This window comes from Hippocampus zosterae, chromosome 17 (genome assembly GCF_025434085.1).
Source record: "Hippocampus zosterae strain Florida chromosome 17, ASM2543408v3, whole genome shotgun sequence".
Taxonomy (NCBI): Eukaryota; Metazoa; Chordata; class Actinopteri; order Syngnathiformes; family Syngnathidae; genus Hippocampus; species Hippocampus zosterae.
The window spans coordinates 14465514-14486356 of NC_067467.1; the positions used below are offsets into that span (position 1 = coordinate 14465514).

Below are 20843 nucleotides of genomic sequence, written 5' to 3' on the forward strand. Positions count from 1 at the left end.
ACGCTAAAGGGAAAACTATACAATATAGCTTTATTTATATCGAGCCTTCACAACTGCTGTAGTTGTAACAATGAGAACTCGTCACAAACACGGAAATGAAACAAATGGAATTACAAAACAATAAATGAAAAGACAAAAGTTATGAAGACAATCGATTCAACAAAAAGGCATACAAACCTCATAGGCTCACATCCCTTAAGGAGCTAAATAGTATAACTCTAATAAGTCTTGCTTGTCTCTTTCTTCCTTCGTTTAGTCAGTAATTATGCTTTTGGTATCATCTTTGTTTCATAATGGCTGCCCATAGCTCACAAAGTAGTTGTGTGAGTGTCCGGCAGAACCTCTTGAGGTTACAATTGGTTCCTGCTAATAATCACCACTAGATGGCATCGGAACACTAACGGGGAAACAATTCAATGGGGAATAGAAAGAGTGTTACAGTCTCTTTATATTAGGCGCATCGGATTATAGAGCGCACTGTCGGCTTTTGAGAAAATTGAATGCTTTTAGGTGTGCCTTATAATGCGGAAAATACGGTACAGAAAAATTTGAGTTGGACCAGTATCCGGGATGATATTGTAGTCGACAAAAGAACCTCAATTTTATCCAAAGCTGTAACTACCTGAATCTGAATCTTTCAAGGCTGTGAATGTCACTCACCTGATCATATTCAGAGGAGGACACAAGGAAAAGGATGGAAGTGACTGAGTCGAAGCATTCAAACCAGCGGCGCCTCTCTGAACGCTGACCCCCTACATCCACCATTTTGAAAGGCACATTTTTAATCTCAAAGTCGTACTCGTGGATGCCCTTGGTGGGCTTTCGGGCCAAGAGGATATCCTGCTGGCTGGGGAGGTAGTCCTGGAAAGGAGAAAACCAAATTCACATTTCCGTGCCGGTCAGTTGCTGTGTAGTCGAGATAAATGCGGTGCCTTCACTTCTTGTGTTGCTTTATTCATGTCCCCATTTAAAACTCAGCATTCCTGGAATACCACAGAACATAAACAAATGACGGGCTTTTGGAGAGTGCGTGTGTGTATTGCATTCCGGACACGACACAGCATTGGTCAAGATCATACTGATGTCTGGTGCGTGTGCGTGTACGTGTGCGTGTGTGTGTGTCTGTGTGTGTGTGTGTGTGTGCGCGCGCTTGTGCGTGTGTATGTGTGAGCCAGACTAATTCCACATTGATTCTTGCTTTCCAAACCCACTTTCACAGTGCATCACGACACGCACTGGTCAACATGAGCCATCATTGCATTATGGAAGCTATGGTTGGAGCTTCTGATGAGGCCTCTTCAATCGTTACCTGTAACCTGTGATAAATTTAAATCATTTTAGTTTATGCATTTTTTTCACATCAGGGTCTTTTCTTTACGTCGGAAATGTAGGGTGCTTGGAGCAAGTGTTTTAAGTCATAAACATTATGAATTTCAAGTTGTTAAACTGTGTGCTATTCCTCCATTGTTTCTGACTGTTCAAGTTTGCATCATGGTATCGTTCGCTTAAGTTATATGTTAAGTTCACGTTCAACTGGTTATTCATCAGAAACCGAGCTGCCAACTGGAAACCTACATCATTGGATGAGGCAGTGATGGAAGGAGTGATTAATAATCAAATATGAAGCCACATTTTGAAGTCAGCATTTTGAATTGCTCTTCTTTTTGACTAACTGTCTTTAGGGGTGTTCACACGGCACACATTTGCATCTGTGCTGCACCGATGTATTTTGTTGCAAAATATCTTACACCGGTGCAAATTTTATGGAGCGTTCGCATGTATAAAACTGCTGACGAAATAGAAGCGTTTTAACCCTGGTGCAGCCCCACTTGCATTCATTCACATGGCAGTTTCTGCGGCCGTGCAATACGATTAATGGAATAATATGGAAATAAAACATGCATGTGTAAAGTGTACTTCCTTTTCCCCGCCTTGTTTGTGACATATCAAAAAAACATGGTTTATACTTCTCCAGAAAAATCAACGCTGTGATCCAGTGATAATTTTACAGTTTACCACCAGTGAGTCCCAGGGACTCGCTGATCAAAATAGTATGAGTCCCATTATGCATTGAGAGAGTCCCAAATTTTGATTTCCAAAACGGTCTACTTATTCAATCGCATATGAATAACACAAACAACAACATATACATACAATTGGAAACAAATGCTGCAAAAAGTTAAATAATTCAGGAGCAGGCCTGAGGATTTCGGAAATTCACGGTAACCGTTTTTCGGTTCCGAAGGATTACCCAATGGGATACCACGGTAACTAATTTTGGGTTCCATAAACGTCGTGAAAATACGGTACATGTGGGGTGAAGGGGGGGGGGGCTGAGAAGATGCAAAATGTTGATTGGCTGTGCATCTTCCTGTTTTATGTGGGGTGCTCTTTGATCTTTAATCGGTGGCTAAGTGTTGCTTACGATGCATGCTAGTGTGTGTGTGTGCGTGTGCGTGTGTTGTCTGCTGCACAGCCGAGGGATCGCTAAGCTGCGTGTGTGTGTGTTTTGTAGTTTTTTTGTTTTGTTTTGACTGAGAAATTTCGCACATTATTTGGAGCTGTGCGTCCCGCGGGAAAATTGTGCGTCTAGGACGCGGGACGCAGAGGTAACGAGATGGCTGTGGTTTATCAACCTGTATTATTTTGTGTTTTTTGTTATTGTAAAGTCTCCTTGGGTGCCTTGAAAGGCGCTTATAAATAAAATGTATTATTATTATCAAACATCGTAAAAGAATGAGAGAGAGAATGGAAAGATGACTGAAGTACAACAGAGCATGAAAGCAACGCATTCTACGATTCATTCGGGCAACAAATCGACGACATTGTGTCGTTCATGGCCATGTGGAGGGTCGCCATGGCGTCACCAAATGCCGAGAATACCCGTATGTAATCAACTCTTCTCACGTGTAGCGAGTCTACCCGTGGAGTGTTCACACCTCCCATTTTATATCGGTGCTGCCCCGCAAACTAGCATTTACGCCTGAGTAAATTTTTAAACCACCTCCTAAGCAGGGTTAAATTTGCTCCAGCTTAAGCTGTTTTCAGGGGCTACAGCAGTATAACTTTGTACGTGTGAACGCTCTACGGGGGAAGCACCGGTGCTACACCAGAGTAAAAGTTGCCGTGTGAACACCCCCTTAGTACATTTTCATCATGAGGCCTTGATCTGACACAATGCGGCTTTTGTGGATTCCAATGCATATCGAGCCCTATTTACAGTACCGGTACTATTTTTAGCCCCACCTCATCAAAGTTTCCAAGAAGGTGAAGTACAACTAGATGGAGACAGGATTAGTCACAAGTAATCTCACAGTAGGGCAACATTTTACTCTTCTATGTGAGCTTTAATTGTTCACTGAATATATATATTTATTTATTTGTGCAAATCCAGGTTTCTTTGTTTTTGTATGTTGAAAATGTCACTAAAGAAGTACAGTACAATTCAATCCCAGCAGTCCCATTTTTCCAATGTAGAGGTTCCGGTCACATTGGTACATGTCAGTACACCTGCGGGGTGGGGGTCAGGAAACACTGCAGCCCAATCAGTGAACAGAATGTGAAGAAATCACATTTTAAAAGGACTGAATTATGATGGTAGGAGGAATCAAATAAATTTAACTGGTTTTAGCACGCTGCAATGGATCATGACATGTCTTTGGATTTGAGACAAATAACAGTCGCTTTTGTTCTGTGATACTCTGTGTAGCACAGAGTAGAGCTAAACACAACATTGGTCGAAAAGAAAGCATGACTGGAAATTTCTTGGCCCAAAAATATTGCGATGAACTGCACAAAAACCTAGTGCTTAGTGCAAATGTCACTTTCTTTTGGTTGATTAAATAACTGATAGATATCATTTGACAGCCAATTGACTTAAACAACCTCAGAAGTAAGCGTAATCAATAAAAATGGCCTCTTCTTTACTTTGAGGTCATTTGTGACTGACCACAATCACATATTTTTGAGGGTGATCGAAAATCAAAAACTTTATTCTGCACTTCTGTTGGGTTTGAGCGCCATATTTGGGTGATTTAAGAGGCAATGTCATGACAACGATACAAGTGCATTTTTTCTGAGCATTATCATGTTATTTTTCAGAATCTGTGTTACTGTGTACAGTAGAACTCCTCTACAAGGAAATCACGATTGCAGCCAGAAATTTTTCACAACAGGGGACTTTTCACAATAGCAAATTTGATCTCTGACAAACACACACACACACAAAACATATGTGTACTCTTTATTTTTATTCCAATAGTGCATAGGTATGAGCATACATTTATTTGATTTTGAGCATGGTGAAAGGACACATTAGGGGTTTGCACGTGTGAACGCAACTGGGTTAAATTTGCTCCTTTGCAAATGCTTCTGAAGAGTTGATTACGTACGGCGATAATGCATTGCTTTCATGCTCTGTCGGACTTCCATCATGTGTTTGTTTAATAACGACACAAGAGGTGGCTGGTAACATCTTTCCTTTTGTAGGAGACTGGACTGTCTCGAAGTTGTTTGTGTAGTTTGTTCCTTTGTTGTGTGTTCACAACCCCCCGCGCCCTATATAATTTATCTTGTGATTTACTCACTTGATTTTCCGTTTAGCTCATTACGCGTTTGCTTTTCTGAGTGTCATTGAAGTCATTGTTGATTAATGTTTTCGAGGGCGGTCACTCTCGAGCAGAAGGCACGGAGACCGAGAACGAGAAGGACGTGCCTGTACAATAGTCGCTTGAGTTGTGTATACGTTTTAAAAAGAACCAACACGACAGCTCATTTGTTTTCTGTCATTTTGCTCCACTGCAGAAACTGCCGTGTGAACACAAGTGGGGCTGCACGGACGCTGTGCCGGTGCTGATGCGCTCAGCGGCTTTGTACGTGTAAACGCTCCACACGATTCTCTCCTCTTTCATCTCAAACTGCTTTAAACAACGAAGCGTATGAGGTGAAAAGTGGTTAGGACTGCACGACTGTCCATGTTTTATATTATGTGTTGTATATTATTTTACTCTATGTTAACTGTTTTGTTAAGCGCTTTGTTACAGCTGCTGCTGTTGTGAAAGCGCTATACAAATCAGGATGTATTGTATTGTATTGTATTTGTTTAACACTAGTGAAATTTCTAACCACGTGCGAACAATAACAAATACTTCCTGTAGTACTGCGCATGTGTAAGCCAGTGCGGTGGTTGCTGTTGCAGTTTCCTAGATAAGCAGTGGCTGTGGCTGTAGCAGGGTGACGTTGGATTAGACTTTTGCGGTAGGATTGTTTTCGTTGTAGTGAACCTCATTGTGAGGCAAGTGTGGAGAAAAGGATTTTGTATTACGCAACAGGGGGGCCTTTCATTGTAGGGGGAAGCAGAAAAGAGGAAATGGCTTTAATGCATTAAGATTTTTACACACTAGGGGGTAATTTCGCACATGTAGGTTTCATTGTAGAGGGGTTTTACTGTTAGGGCGGCACTAGAAAGTGGCATCCATTTGAGAGACTTCTGAGACTTACCGACTGTCCGAGTTTTTCCAAATTGTCCAGGAAATACCTGACGGACTCTCCCTGAGACAGAGAGAAAAAGAGGGTGTAAAAAACTAATTTTCTTTCCTAAAAATTTTTCACAATTTACCATCGGTTTTATATTTACACACAACATATATTTGTTGTAGTATAATTTGCTTGGTTATACAGAAGACAAACATATTTCTGCTTAATAATGAACAACCAACTGGTTTTCATTTTTTGGATTAAATTGTCAAATCCAATGACATGTAAAGCTCGGCTAGGTGATGATCTGCCATTTTCAAGTGATGCCATCGGGCCCGAGTTTCTTTTGTTGTTGTTTTTTTTTTTAACAGCACAGCACTGAGTTCATACGGCTGTAGCAGGAACAGAAATACAAACCCTATGGGCAAGTTGCAGCTCTGCCATTTTAAAGACGAGACAGTTTTGTTCCTTACAATCTAGCATTTTCAAAATTTTAAGACTGGACCAGTACAGCCCAATGAATAAACTGTAAATACTTACCAATTGGAATTCTCTGCGGCGGTCATAGGCATTCTGGATTCCCTGGTCAGTCCACAGGGTCCGGATAGATGGCAGGTAATGCTGAAAAACTTTGGGCTGCACCATACCATGGCCGTGGGCCATCATAGACCGGGTGTCAAACGCCATCAACATATCACCATGACGCTGATTGGACAAGTTTCCCCATGGGATGTGAAGCTTCTCTCGAGCATCCACTAAGACTCGAATACCTGCAATGAGAAAACACTTATTTTAATTCTCATTACATTTGGCATCACATGCTATGACAAGTAGTGCAGTGAAAATGTGTGTATAACAAACTGACGGACATTACAAATACAGTGAAACGTCGGCTCTATTTATGAACGATTCGGTTTACACTAAAAATGTATGACCAGTAGAACTCCTCTACAACAAAATCATGTTTGCACCCAGAAATTTTTCACAACACGGGACTTTTCATGAAAGCAAATTTTATCTTAGACGTAAACACAAACACACACAAAACATATAAGTGTACTCTTCATTTGTATTCCAATAGTACATAAGTATGAGCATACACTTACTTGACACTTCATATTTCCAACGTAGAAAGAAAAAAAATTACGATCAGCATTCGCTTTTCACTGACATTAATTTCTTGCATAATGTCTTTTACTTTGCTTCCTCCATCTTTTTTCATCTTTATGACTTTTACTCTGTCTTCAAGTGTTAAAGCTTTTCTTTTGTGAACTCCTTGTGAAGAGCCTTGGTCTGTAAAGGTCCGTTTTGTAGCCATTTTAAACCAAGCAATGCAACGTTCGTGCTGTGTCTGAAACTACTCGTGAAATATCTAACCAGTGCTAACAGTAACAAATGCTTCCTGTATTACTGCACATGTGTAAACCAGTGTGATGGTTGCTGTTGCCGTTTCCTAGCAAAGCAGTAGAAGTGGCTGTGGCAGGCTGAGGTTGGATTAGACTTTTGCGGGAGGGTTGTTTTCGTCGTAGGGAACCTTGTGAGGCACCGGTGGGACTTTTCGTTGTAGGGGGAAGCAGAAAAGAGGGAATGGCTTTAATGCATGAAGATTGTTTCACACTAGTGTGTATTTTTGCACATGTAGGTTTCGTAGTAGAGGAGATTCACTGGGGTACATATATTTTTTCTGGGCAGACAAGTGAATAACTTGTGTGTTGTACTTGTTCTCGCAGTGGGTAACCATCACTGGCTCTGTGCCGAACTCGTGGCTGTAAACGGAAAACTATTTGTATCCTTCTGTGACTAGGGCAGTTGCATATGTTGGCGGACGTTCTGCCTCTGCATCCTCGATGAAGCAATCACAAATGATTGACGTGAAGCAACGTAGTCATACTATCTTCAGTACGCATGTTATTGAATTGTTGCGTATGTAATTAAACATACGAATGGTTAATGTCAGTGTAATCACGTCAAAATATTTATGTACCCATGTCGCGAGGCAGACTATCGCATTGATCATCCAGCCATCCATTTTCTAATTCGCTTATCCTCACAAAGGTTGTGGGGTGTGCTGGAGCCTATCCCAGCTGTCTTCTGGCAGTAGGCGGGGTGCGCCCTGAACTGGTTGCCAGCCAATCGCAGGGCATACAGAGACGAACAACCATCCATGCTCACAATCACACCTAGGGACAATTTAGAGTGTTCATTAACCTGCCATGCATGTTTTTGGAATGTGGGAGGGAACCGCATTACCCGCAGAAAACCCATAAAGGCACGAGGAGAACATGCAAGCTCCACACAGGAAGACTGGAGCCAGAATCAAACCCAGGATCTCTGCATTGTGAGACCGGCATGTTAACCAGTCGTACACCATACCATGCATTGACAATCACCAACCAAAAATCTAATAGCCACTGCATTTGTGATTGACGGGGTGAAATACATCCGAAAATCATTTCACTTAGATAAAAAAAAAAATATATACCGTATTTTCACGACTATAAGGCGCCATTAAAAGTCTTAAATTTTCTCCAAAATGGACAGGACGCCTTATGGTGCGGAGCGTCCTTTATATGCGCTGAGTTCCAAAATCTGACTGACAGCCGACACGCTGTTTATATAGAGAAAAGGCGGAAGTGACTGTGGCCAGGCATGTGGGAAAGAAGTCGGCCAATCAGGGAAGGGTGGGCGTGTATATATACATATATGGAGAGGGGGAGAGAGAGAGAGAGAGAGAGAGAGAGAGAGAGAGAGAGAGGGAGAGAGAGGACAGGCAAGCTAGTACGCCAATGGTGAAGGGTGGGCGTGTAAGTGGACGCCTCAAGCCAGTACCAACACTTGTATAGAGTGTGGCAATGTGCGTTGTTGCAAAACAACTCTGGTTTTGGTTTCTAAGAACCCCTGAAAATAAATTCGACAAAAAGACACGCCTACGGAGCTCAGTTCAAACTTAAAGCCACCGGTTATGCTTTTGGCATGCGTGCCCATCTCACAGCAGCGGTGAAAAAACAAGTCAAGCAAATGAACTCTGAGCTTGCCGTTATTCCCGGAGGCTTGACTAAAGAACTCCAACCGCTGGACATTGGCATCAACCGGGCGTTCAAAGTAAAGTTGCAAACGGCATGGGAACAATGGATGATCGGTGGCAAACACAACTTTACAAAGAGTGAGAGGCAGCGCTTGGCAAGTTACGCCACAATACGCAACACCGAGAGGGAACGCGGCGTTTTTGATGGATTACGGTACTTGCACAATTGTTCAATTCTTTCTACACACACACGCGCTGCCACCATGTTTCGCTCTGTTCTTTACTTTCAAATGTGGGAAAGCTTCACGCGAGAGAAATGTTGACTTTGCTGTTGCTACTCCTTCTTTCCGCTCGGCAATGCGTAGCAACTCACACTAGCATGTGATGCATTCAATGACAACTGAGATGTGCAGTCCTCTGCTTCTGATACAGAGGATGAGGACTTTGATGGATTTCTGGGTGATGATTGATCGAAAAACGTGAGAACATTGTACGATGACTAAATAAAATACACCCGAACTCAGTTCTGCTTTCGTTGCCTTTTTAAAAACGTGTTTTTATCTTATCTGTATGTCTTGTCATGCAACCGTATGCTTCAAGCTAACGTGTTAGAGTGCGCGCATGCATGCCGTATGTTTAAGCTGGCGTATGTTTTACCACTGTAAAACTGCGGCCATTCGTACGGTGCGTCCTGTGTATGTGTAAAATACAGAAATGTCACCCATTAATGAGGCTGCGGCCATTAGTACGATGCGTCGAATAGTCGTGAAAATACGGAAATAATAATAATAATATTTCCAGTGTGTGAAATGGAGCATCTCTTCACAACAACAATGAATGAAAAAGTGCTTTTTATGGCAAAATGCAGTAATGTGTTTCCAAATAGCCATGAGTGTAACATTTTTGCATTTGACAATTTACGAACTTGATTGTGTGTGTGTGTGTATTGCATCATTGCTTCCATTTCTAAATGTATCTTTATTCTGTTTTGTGTTTTGCGACACTCACTGTTGCATATTTAGCTAAAAAAAAAAACACTTTGGAAATGTGACCATTAAAAGCAGTGTGTGATTGATCAAAGATTCACCATATTCACATGCTTCCGCATTCTTCGATCCGAAACAAGAGATAATAAGGCTGCCATCTGCTGGCCATAATTTATCTTGATTATTTCTTTTAAATTTCCCGTGCTTTGCCTACTTTTTTGCCTGGGGGTCGGGGCACGTTGACAACAATTGTTTGTTGCCAGTGATCAAATAGAGACCTAAGTTCACCTAAGCACAATACATTCACACAATCACAGATGCCAGAAGCAGCTGCACTGCAGAAGTAAGCCCCAGCCAGGTCAACATGTTGAATTATTGCTAAACAATTCAAGTAAAAGAAAAGGGAAACTGCTAAAGGGAGTGTTGGGAAGTTAGGCAGCACTTGTCATAGATGAGCAGAAAGATTTGTTCTGTGCTACTTCTCCAATTGGGGCGGGACGTTTTTTATGGAAAAAATAACAATCACGATTATTTTGGTTGAGATGAAAATAATAATATAAATGATAATTCATCCATCCATCCATCCATCCATCATCTACCGCTTATCCGGGGCCGGGTCGCGGGGGCAACAGCTTTAGCAGGGAAGCCCAGACTTCCCTCTCCCTAGCTACTTCTTCCAGCTCTCCCCGGGGGATCCCGAGTCGTTCCCAGGCAAGCTGGGTGACATAGTCTCTCCAGCGTGTCCTGGGTCTTCCTCGGGTTCTCCTCCCGGTGGGACATGACCGGAACACCTCACCGGGGAGGCGCTCAGGAGGCATCCGAATCAGATGCCCAAGCCACCTCATCTGGCTCCTCTCGATGTGGAGGAGAAGCGGCTCGACTCTGAGCCCCTCCCGGATGACTGAGCTTCTCACCTTATCTCTAAGGGAGAGCCCGGACACCCTGCGGAGAAAACTCATTTCAGCCGCTTGTATCCGGGATCTCGTTCTTTCGGTCACGACCCATAGCTCGTGACCATAGGTGAGGGTTGGGACGTAGATCGACCGGTAAATTGAGAGCTTCGCCCTTTGGCTCAGCTCCTTCTTCACCACGACAGACCGATACAGCGTCCGCATCACAGCAGACGCTGCACCGATCCGCCTGTCGATCTCCCGCTCCCTCCTACCCCCACTCGTGAACAAGACCCCACGATACTTGAACTCCTCCACTTGGGGTAAGATCTCCTCCCCGACCCGGAGGTGCCGATTTTCATCCCAACCGCTTCACACTCGGCTGCGAAACGCTCCAGTGAGAGTTGGAGAGCCCCGTTTGAAGGAGCCAACAGCACCACATCATCTGCAAAAAGCAGGGATGTAATACTGAGGCCCCCAAAACGGACCCCCTCAACGCTTCGGCTGCGCCTAGAAATTCTGTCCATAAAGGTTATGAACAGAATCGGCGACAGGCCAAGGGCAGCCTTGGCGGAGTCCTACCCCCACTGGAAACGATTCCGACTTACTGCCGGCAATGCGAACCAGACTCTGACATCGGTGGTATAGTGACCGAACAGCCCGTATCAGGGGGTTCGGTACCCCATACCCACGAAGCACCCCCCACAGAACTCCCCGAGGGACACGGTCAAACGCCTTCTCCAAGTCCACAAAACACATGTAGACTGGTTGGGCGAATTCCCACATACCCTCAAGGACCCTGCTAAGGGTGTAGAGCTGGTCCACTGTTCCACGGCCGGGACGAAAACCACACTGCTCCTCCTCAATCTGAGGCTCGACTTCCTGACGGACCCTCCTCTCCAGCACCCCTGAATAGACCTTACCAGGGAGGCTGAGGAGTGTGATCCCTCTGTAGTTGGAACACACCCTCCGGTCCCCCTTTTTAAAAAGAGGGACTACCACCCCGGTCTGCCAATCCAGAGGCACTCTCCCTGTTGACCACGCGATGTTGCAGAGGCGTGTCAACCAGGACAGCCCCACAACATCCAGAGCCTTGAGGAACTCCGGGCGGATCTCATCCACCCCTGGGGCCTTGCCACCGAGGAGCTTTTTAACCACATCGGTGACTTCAACCACAGAGATAGGAGAGCCCACCTCAGAGTCCCCAGGCTCTGCTTCCTCCAAGGAAGGCGTGTTGGTGGAGTTGAGGAGGTCTTCGAAGTACTCTGCCCACCGGTTCACAACGTCCCGAGTCGAAGTCAGCAGCGCCCCATCCCCACTGTATACAGTGTTAGTGGTGCACTGCTTCCCCCTCCTGAGACGTCGGATGGCGGACCAGAATTTCCTCGAAGCCGTCCGGAAGTCGGCTTCCATGGCCTCACCGAACTCTTCCCACGCTCGTGTTTTTGCCTCGGCGACCACCGAAGCCGCGGCCCGCTTGGCAAGTCGATACCCGTCAGCTGCCTCTGGGGTCCCACGGGCCATAAGGGCTCGATAGGACTCCTTCTTCAGCTTGACGACATCCCTTACTGCTGGTGTCCACCAGCGAGTACGGGGATTGCCGCCACGACAGGCACCAACCACCTTACGGCCACAACTCAGATTGGCCGCCTCGACAATAGAGGCACGGAACATGGTCCACTCGGACTCAATGTCTTCCGTCTCCCCGGAACATGGGAAAAGCTCTGTCGGAGGTGGGAGTTGAAACTCCTTCTGACAGGGGATTCCGCCAGACGCTCCCAACAAACCCTCACTATACGTTTGGGTCTGCCAGGACGGACCGGCATCTTCCCCCACCATCGGAGCCTACTCACCACCAGGTGGTGATCAGTTGACAGCTCCGCCCCTCTCTTCACCCGAGTGTCCAGAACATGCGGCCGCAAATCCGATGATACAACTACATAGTCGATCATCGAACTGCGGCCTAGGGTGTCCTGGTGCCAAGTGCACATATGGACACCCTTATGTTTGAACAAGGTGTTTGTTATGGACAATCCGTGACGAGCACAGAAGTCCAATAACAAAACACCACTCGGGTTCTGATCGGGGGGGCCGTTCCTCCCAATCACGCCCCTCCAGGTATCACTGTCATTGCCCACGTGAGCATTGAAGTCCCCCAGCAGAACAATGGAGTCCCCAGCAGGAGTACTCTCCAGCACACCCTCCAAGGACTCCAAAAAGGGTGGGTATGCTGAGCTGCTGTTTTCGGTGCATATGCACCAACAACAGTCAGGACCCGTCCACCCACCCGAAGGCGGAGGGAGGCAACCCTCTCGTCTACCGGTGTGAACCCCAATGTACAGGCACTGAGCCGGGGGGCAATGAGTATGCCCACACCTGCTCTGCGCCTCTCACCGTGAGCAACTCCAGAGTGGAAGAGAGTCCAACCCCTCTCGAGAGAACTGGTACCAGAACCCAGGCTGTGTGTGGAGGCAAGTCCGACTATATCCAGTCGGAAATTCTCTGCCTCACACACCAGCTCGGGCTCCTTCCCTGCCAGAGAGGTGACATTCCATGTCCCAAGAGCTAGCTTCTGCAGCCGAGGATCGGACCGCCAGGGTCCCCGCCTTTGGCTGCCGCCCAGCTCACATTGCACCCGACCCCTTTGGCCCCTCTCATGGGTGGTGAGCCCATGGGAAGGGGGACCCACGTTGCCTCTTCGGGCTGTGCCCGGCCGGGCCCCATGGGTGTAAGCCCGGCCACCAGGCGCCTGCCAACGAGCCCCACCTCCAGGCCTGGCTCCAGAGGGGGGGCCCCGATGACCCACGTCCGGGCAAGGGAAACCTAGATCCATTTATTTTTATCATCATTGGGGTCTTTTGAGCCGTGCTTTGTCTGGCCCCTCACCTAGAACCTGTTTGCCATGGGTGACCCTGCCAGGGGCATAAAGCCCCTAGACAACTTAGCTTCTAGGATCATTGGGACACACAAACCCCTCCACCACGGTAAGGTGACGACTCACGGAGGGGAAATGATCATTCATTCCTTTCAAAATTTAGGATTTTTGCAACTACTCAAACAATCATTGTAGCCTCATGACCATGTAAATATCATGTGAAATTCAACCCTCTTTTGTTTTCATGCTGCTACATCCACATATTTGATGCCTCATGACCATTTAAATATCATGTGAAATTCAACCCTCTTTCGTTTTCGTGCTGCTACATCCACATATTTGATGCCCTGCATCTTTTCACACATTGAAACCTAGAATAAGCATTATCCTTATCTCTGAATCTCTGAATAATCTCACGCCACCTTACCTCTCTGAGCTCATACGCCCCTACACCCCTGCCCGGCGCCTCAGGTCTGTGGACCAGTCTTTGCTAGACGTACCAAAAACTAAACTGAGGCTCAGAGGGGATCGAGCCTTTTCTGTTGCTGGTCCATCTCTCTGGAATGACCTCCCACTGAACATTCGGCAAGCCTCCTCGCTGCCCATCTTTAAAGCCCTCCTCAAAACTCACTTGTTTTCTTTGGTGTTTGACTCAGCATGACTTAGATTTGCTATTGGTTTTACTGCTTGGTGCTTTCTACCGCCTTATTACTTATTACTTATTACTGTTTATTGTATATGTTAAATCGCTCCATGTACAGCACTTTGTATGCAGCGATGGCTGTTTGAAAGTGCTCTATAAATACTGTTGACTTGACTTGACTTGACTTATCTAAAGGTCAAGGTCAACTTTATTGTCAAATATGCTTTATGTATGACATGCAGCATAGATGAAATTTCTTCCTCTCCACCCTCAATGCAAACATGCATGCAAACATGCTGTGCATTAACACACACAGTTAAGACAAGATCCACTATCGCTATTATATTTATGCTGTTATTTTAACCCTCGTAGTCCACCGTTTGCGATAAATGCAAAATTATGTCTTTGAATCAAAGGCAAAGGCATTCGGAAAAACACGAGAGAGCTGAAACGTATGGGGGGGTTCTAAAATGGCCGAAATTTCATGACGTCACCAGCTGATAATTCTCAGGCATTGCAGCAATACAATACAATACATGCTGATAATAAAATTTTGATTTGATTTTGATTCCGTAATCTTCACAATTTACATATTTTGCACCATAGAGACCCATTATAATTCATATTTTTGAATGCATTGTAAACCTAATGTGTAAACATGCATTTCACGCGTTTTTACGTCAATCGCTTTGTTTTCGCTTGGACAGACGTATGCATGCCACATTGTTGGGTTGAGGTCATTCCAATTGTGCAACTTTTAGGTGGCGCCAGAGGATCGCAAATGAGTTTGCCTTTTTGCAGGAGGCTTCAAAGCAATGCATTTTACATGAACACGTCCGGTCGGGATTGTTAGTAGGGCTTGGTTGGGACCTCCAGACACCATTTTTTTTTTCCTTTTGCAAAAAATAAAGAATAAAAAAATCCCAAAGTACTAATAAAAAATTGTAAATAGTACTGTGATTTATCTATTTTGTGTTCATATTGCATTTAATTGAAAGATGTTTGGTGTTTTTTTCTCTTTCTTCTTTCTACATACATTCTTGCTGCTGGTTTGAAAAAAAAAAGAATGTTTGTATAACACAACATACATCATTTCCAAAATTGTAAAACGCATAACTTAGGGTTTTTTTGTTTTAAAGGACCTAAGGGTTAAATATCGGTAGGAGCCAAAATCAAAATCACAATCAGATTTGGATTAATCGTCCAGCTCTAGCCAGTGTCTCTGTGCATCATACAAGAGAGGGTAGATAATGGTAGGTATGGGTACCGTCTTTTCTGCACTATAAGGTGCGCTTCCAATGAATGGCCTATTTTGAAACTGTTTTCACATGTAGGGCGCACCGGATTATAATGTGTATAGAATAGAAGCTACAATAGTGGCTGCGGTTGATTTATGGATCCACTCGACCAGGGGTGGGGAAACCCGCGGGTCACGAGCCACATGCGGCTCTTTGGCCGGTTCAATGCAGCTCCCGGGCATTCACACAATAAGCGTCGAAAACGCCTCGGCGGTGGCGATGTGATTCAAACTACAGCGCTAAATACACAGAACGTACCTGAAAAGGAATAAGTATATTTTATGTGATGTTTTTGGTTTGTATGAAGGTTTAGGCATGTTTTTGCTCAAGTACCAGGAGCGAGTGTTCCCGTAGAGAAAGGAGTGTGTGATTGTTTGGGTAAAACAATGTTGTTTTCAGATGTGCATGTCCCTTGGGAATGAGGTGTGGGATTGCTTGAGCAAAACATGATTATTTTGAGACTCAGATGTGTTATCAAAGAAGAAGGCTGTTCAGTGGTGCCAGAGAGTTTGGGCCGGCCACCCTCCCCTCTGGGGCACATGAACATTTGAGCGTAGAAAAGGAATTGGGAGCTAAACTCTGGTAGAGTCTGCTGCGTGTTGCGTACGGACGCCCAGCTGGTTGGATGCATACTCTGCCGGGAATGTTAGCTCTCCTTCCCAGTGCGTTACGGTGAGAGTTTGATTGTACTTATTGCATTGAACCAACTTGTGATTGTATTGCTCTGCTGATTCTTTGTGGTGAAATAAATGGCGCTTATATTCTAGCAAATTTCAGTGTCTTGTGTTCATTTCTGCATGTCTATTATCAACGATCCTGCTTGGGTAAATAAAATATTGGAGTAAAAAAAAATATTGTGAAAGTGTTTCAAAATCTTTAAAACCCACCTCAAAACTCACTTGTATTCTTTGGCGTTTGACTCAGCATGACCCAAATTATGATCTTAGTTATACTGTTTGGTGCCCTCTACCGTCTTTGATACTTATTTGTTGTTTTGCTTTACAGTTTTATATGTTAGTTGCTCCATGTACAGCACTTTGTGTGCAGCGATGGCTGTTTGAAAGTGCTCTATAAATACATTTGAGTTGAGTTGAGAAAAACAGAGTTAATTCGCATTCGCTGACTAGGTTAGCACTTAGCGCCGTTGTCTGCGCGTGAGCGATGATTCAGTCATCTGATTGGTTGCCCTCTATGTCTGTCAAGTAACGGCTGACGTAGTACGTTCTGTGTATCAAGCACCGTTGTTTGAATGGCAGCGCCATCGCCGAGGCATTTTTGACAATTGTCGTATGAAAGCCCGGGAGCCGTTTTGAACCAGCCAAAGAGCCGCATGCGGCTCGCGAGCTGCGTGTTGGCCGCCCCTGTTCTACCTATAAATTGATTAGGGGTGTGCAATCTAAGGCACCTCACCGATTGATTAGAATATGATTCTGAGTGCTGTGATCCGATTATTCAACTATTCAACTTCGGTTTTTTTTCCTCATTTTGTGGCTCCGTCATACTTTTACACAGGGTTTATTGGTCAGTAGCCATCCAAATAAAGGAAGCAAACAATTTCTTCTCCCTCATATTTTTCCTCACATCAAATCACAAACATTTCAAAAGGAAACAATAGGAAATAAGTGTGATTATAGAAACGATCTATACAACAAAACCACATTTATTCACAACAAATAAGGCTTCCTTCAGTGCAAAACAATAACTGTATCCAAAGTAATGCATTTTCATTAAAAACAGGATTCTCCATCACCAGTAATAAAAATGTACTTTTATTTACTTTGGTGGAATCAATTTCACAAAATAGTTCCACTTTGGGAGTACAAGAGCACAAAAGCCCAGTTTGTTAACAAGAGCACTTGGATGTAAATCCTTAGCAATAAAGTAGCCATGCTTTTACTGTATCTGTTTCACCCTTTCATGAGAGTTTTGATCATTTTTCTATTGCTTACTGGTTAACAGCAAGCAACATTTCACAAGGTTCTAACTCGACAGGCCAAAGTAAAGACAGTGTTAGATTCATCTATTTATTTATTATTACTATTCAAATGTCTCTTTTTAAGGTGGTATCTGTGTGTCAACCATGAGTCAGACAAATTCAGGAGGGAGACTGACATGAAGTTTCCTATTAGGTGTAAACATAATCAACTGTGTCATTTCCCCTTCACGCATTTCCACCCTCTCAAATAACACTTCCCTATTTTCTCCTTTTCACAGAAAAGTAAGGTACTTTTACCAAACAACAAACTGTGCAAATTTGAATAAATGTAACTGTTTATGATGTAACCATCACTGCCAACCTATTGAAATTCATTTCCAGAACAAGTTGGCTGAATTTCCTGACTTAACTTTTATCGCGGGACCCTCGAGTTTCCAATCTGGTTTTACTCCCAAACACTGCAGAACACATCTGAAACAATGCAAACAGTTTGCTTTAACTGCACCTGAAAATTTCGAAGTACTTCTTCAAACAAAAATCATCTTTGTCACCTCACAGCAGATGAGAACAGTGGCTGATTTTCTTCAGACTTTCGTGACACACTCACACACACACATTCACCACCCAATGCATCATCCACACATTTTTTGAGCCGCTTACATTTGATGGAGCCTGTCCCAGCTGTCTTCGGGCAGCAGTAGGCTGGGGATACCCTGAACTGGTTGCCAGCCAATCGCAGGGCAGAAGTACACGAACAACCATCCGCACTCACACTCACACTCACACTCACACCGAGGGACAATTTAGAGGATTGGTGTAAAACATATGGCCCACTGGTCGGAACCGGCCCCAAAGGATGTTCGATCAGGCCCGCAGCATCATTTAAAAGTGAAAAAAATGCATAAAAGACACGGAATGAATATTTTTTATAAGTTGCAATTCTTGGGGTATCCGCTAGGGGGAGACAGGCTTAATCATAGTAGAAGACAACATGGTTTTGATCAGAAAGGAAGACAACAGCATTCTCAGTCTGTCACTGAGACAGACACAACACAGCAGACACTATCAAGGACATGTGAGTAATTTATTCTTTACACATTTAACAGCACTCTCATTAGTTTGTAGGTGTAGGCACGGATTACATTTAGATTTTATATGCACATGTGTAAATTGTTTCAAAATTCCTTTCTTTGTGAATCTTGTTGGCGGGGGGCACCCTCAACTGGTTGCCAGCCAATCGCAGGGCACACAGTGACGAACAACCATCCGCGCTCACACTTACACCTAGGGACAATTTGGAGTGTTCAATCAGCCTGCTATGCATGTTTTTGGAATATGGGAGGAAACCTGAGTACCCGGAGAAAACCCATGCAGGCCCGGGGAGAACATGCAAACTCCACACAGGACGGCCAGAGCCGGGATTGAAACCATGACCTCTGCCCCGTGAGGTCGACACGCTAACCAGTCGACCACGGGCCGCCTCAAAATAAAACTCTTGGGTTAAAAAAATAAATAATTGGGCCACATCGCACAGCTCTACTTGTCACACACAAAAAGCTCTACTTGTCACACACAAAACAATTGACAAATGATTCACAGCAATCAAGCAATCTCACAAAGGTTTTCATGCTGACATTGCAGACATTCAAATGCTCACACCATGATTTGACATGACCAGCATGTAAGGTTCACCTTCCTACAAGCCACCACAACAGACAAGTTTTCAAATAGCAAATTTTGCCACGCATGATACCGATATCAGATTTAACCATGTACTCATTGTGCTCATGACAAGAGTTATGAGAAGAAGTTGCACACCAATTGTGTCACCAATTTGATGCCCGTCTCAACATTCGGGCTGCCAAGATTAGTCGACTAGTCACAATGACGTCAACGATCAAATTGGCCGACTGTTAATTTAATAGTCAAAGATTCATCAGTTATGCATTTATTTATTTGCTGCTTTGGCTGCATGCCTTGTCTGTGACGTGCAGTTGTGGTAATCCGGGTCATCCGGGCATGTAAACAGAAGCACTGTTGATTAAGCAGTGTCATGGCTAACTGTGTTAGCAACAGAATCCAAAGGTTTGGGTGCATTTCACCAAACATACTAAATATGATGCGAACCTTTGATTGCACCATGGAAACATTTTACAATTTAATTCCCCGATCACTAACCTGTGGCACAGCTGCACCAAAATCACAACAGTCACCTATCAACTCAAGTTCATTAAAGCTCAGATGACTGATGGAAAAAAAACTCATTTCCTGGGTTTTAATATATTTCTTGTTAAGTGTTTTGTTCATGATTTTTAAAGTTTAAATGCTTGTTTAAAGAGCACTTATTCAAACGATCTCCAATCTTTGTGGTAAACGTTATGAGTTATATATAGGAAAATTTGGATTTAAAAAAAAATCATCTCTTACTTGTTACCTTTACTTTGAGTTAAAAAGAACATAATGCCTCAGAATTAAAATGTCAAACTAAGCAAATGAAATAAAAAGACTACATTTGGAGAATCGTCAACACAAAGGAGTGATGGTTATTATAAGAGCAGCTACTACCTGGTGTGAAAAGGCATGATTGACATATGAGCCTATTAGTCGACTAACAACGACTACTGTTGGTAGTAGACTAGATAAGTCAATAAAATTGAGTGATTCGCTTAGATGTCAATGCTGAAATTAAAACCAGTGGTAGTTGGTGCGTCTAATTTTCCATCAGTTTTCCATCTCATGGGACTTTGAGGCGAATATCTAACGTTGAAAATATACATATTTGTGAAGGAACTGAGTGAGCATCCTCTGGTCAAATGGTATGAAAATGGCAAAGCACTGTAAAAGTGGTCAGTGGTTACCACATATTAAAAGAAGAAATTCCTCCGTATGTGGCCCCAGATGTTGCTTCATCCAATTTCATGAAAGAAACTGAAGGCAGATGCACTTCATTTAGTCAATAAGCGGATGTAAAGCCAGAGATGTATTTGCATTATTAGTTTAATATTTATTTAGTATTAGTTGCATTTTAGTTTGTGTTATTTCTTATTGATTTACAATACAGTGAACATTATATGTTAAGGCTACACTTTGTGTGGTCATAAAGTGGTGTCCTGGGCAATACTTCAAGACTGCATGTCAAATTATTTAGTAAATGTGTCTACAGTACTGTAATGTATATCCATGCATCTATTTTTCGATCTGCTTTTATCCTCATAAAGGTCACGGGGGGGGGGGGGGGGGGACACCCAGCTGTCTTCAGGCAGTAGGCGAGGGACACCCTGAACCGGTTGCTAGCCAATCGCAGGGCACATAGAGACGAACAACTATCTGCGCTCACATTCACACTTCGGGACAATTTGGAGTGTTCAATCAGCCTGCCATGCATGTTTTGGGAATGTGGAAGGAAACCGGAGTACCCGGAGAAAATCCACGCAGGCATGGGGAGAACATGCAAACTCCACACAGGAAGGCCAGAGCCGGGATCGAACCCACGACCTCTGCACTGTGAGGTCGACATGCGAACCACTCGCGGGCCGCCCTGTAATGTATAATATTGTAATATCTGTTTCTTGTATTTGTGTGACGCCATAGAGAGGGAAGGAGTCAGGTTGGGGGAAATATTGGCTCAGGTAGTGAGTCTGAATGTGGAGCGCATGGGCCTGAGTTGTGGCTAACAGCAACTCCTATGAATGCGTGTATTATTGCTCTTTTTGTT

General features: G+C 44.0%; 1 protein-coding gene across 2 annotated transcripts in view; it reads right to left on the reverse strand.

The window, feature by feature from the left end:
* gna13b (guanine nucleotide binding protein (G protein), alpha 13b) overlaps nt 1-20843 on the reverse strand; it is a 30515-nt gene that overhangs the window by 8453 nt on the left and 1219 nt on the right. The window contains exons 2-4 of one of the 2 annotated variants that reach the window (XM_052049737.1): nt 6016-6245; nt 5500-5550; nt 661-861 (exon numbers count right to left, since the gene is read on the reverse strand). In XM_052049737.1, the coding sequence (XP_051905697.1) occupies nt 661-861; nt 5500-5550; nt 6016-6245 (482 nt within the window). The remainder of the gene's footprint in view (nt 1-660; nt 862-5499; nt 5551-6015; nt 6246-20843) is intronic. The other variant, XM_052049738.1, reaches the window with a different exon arrangement.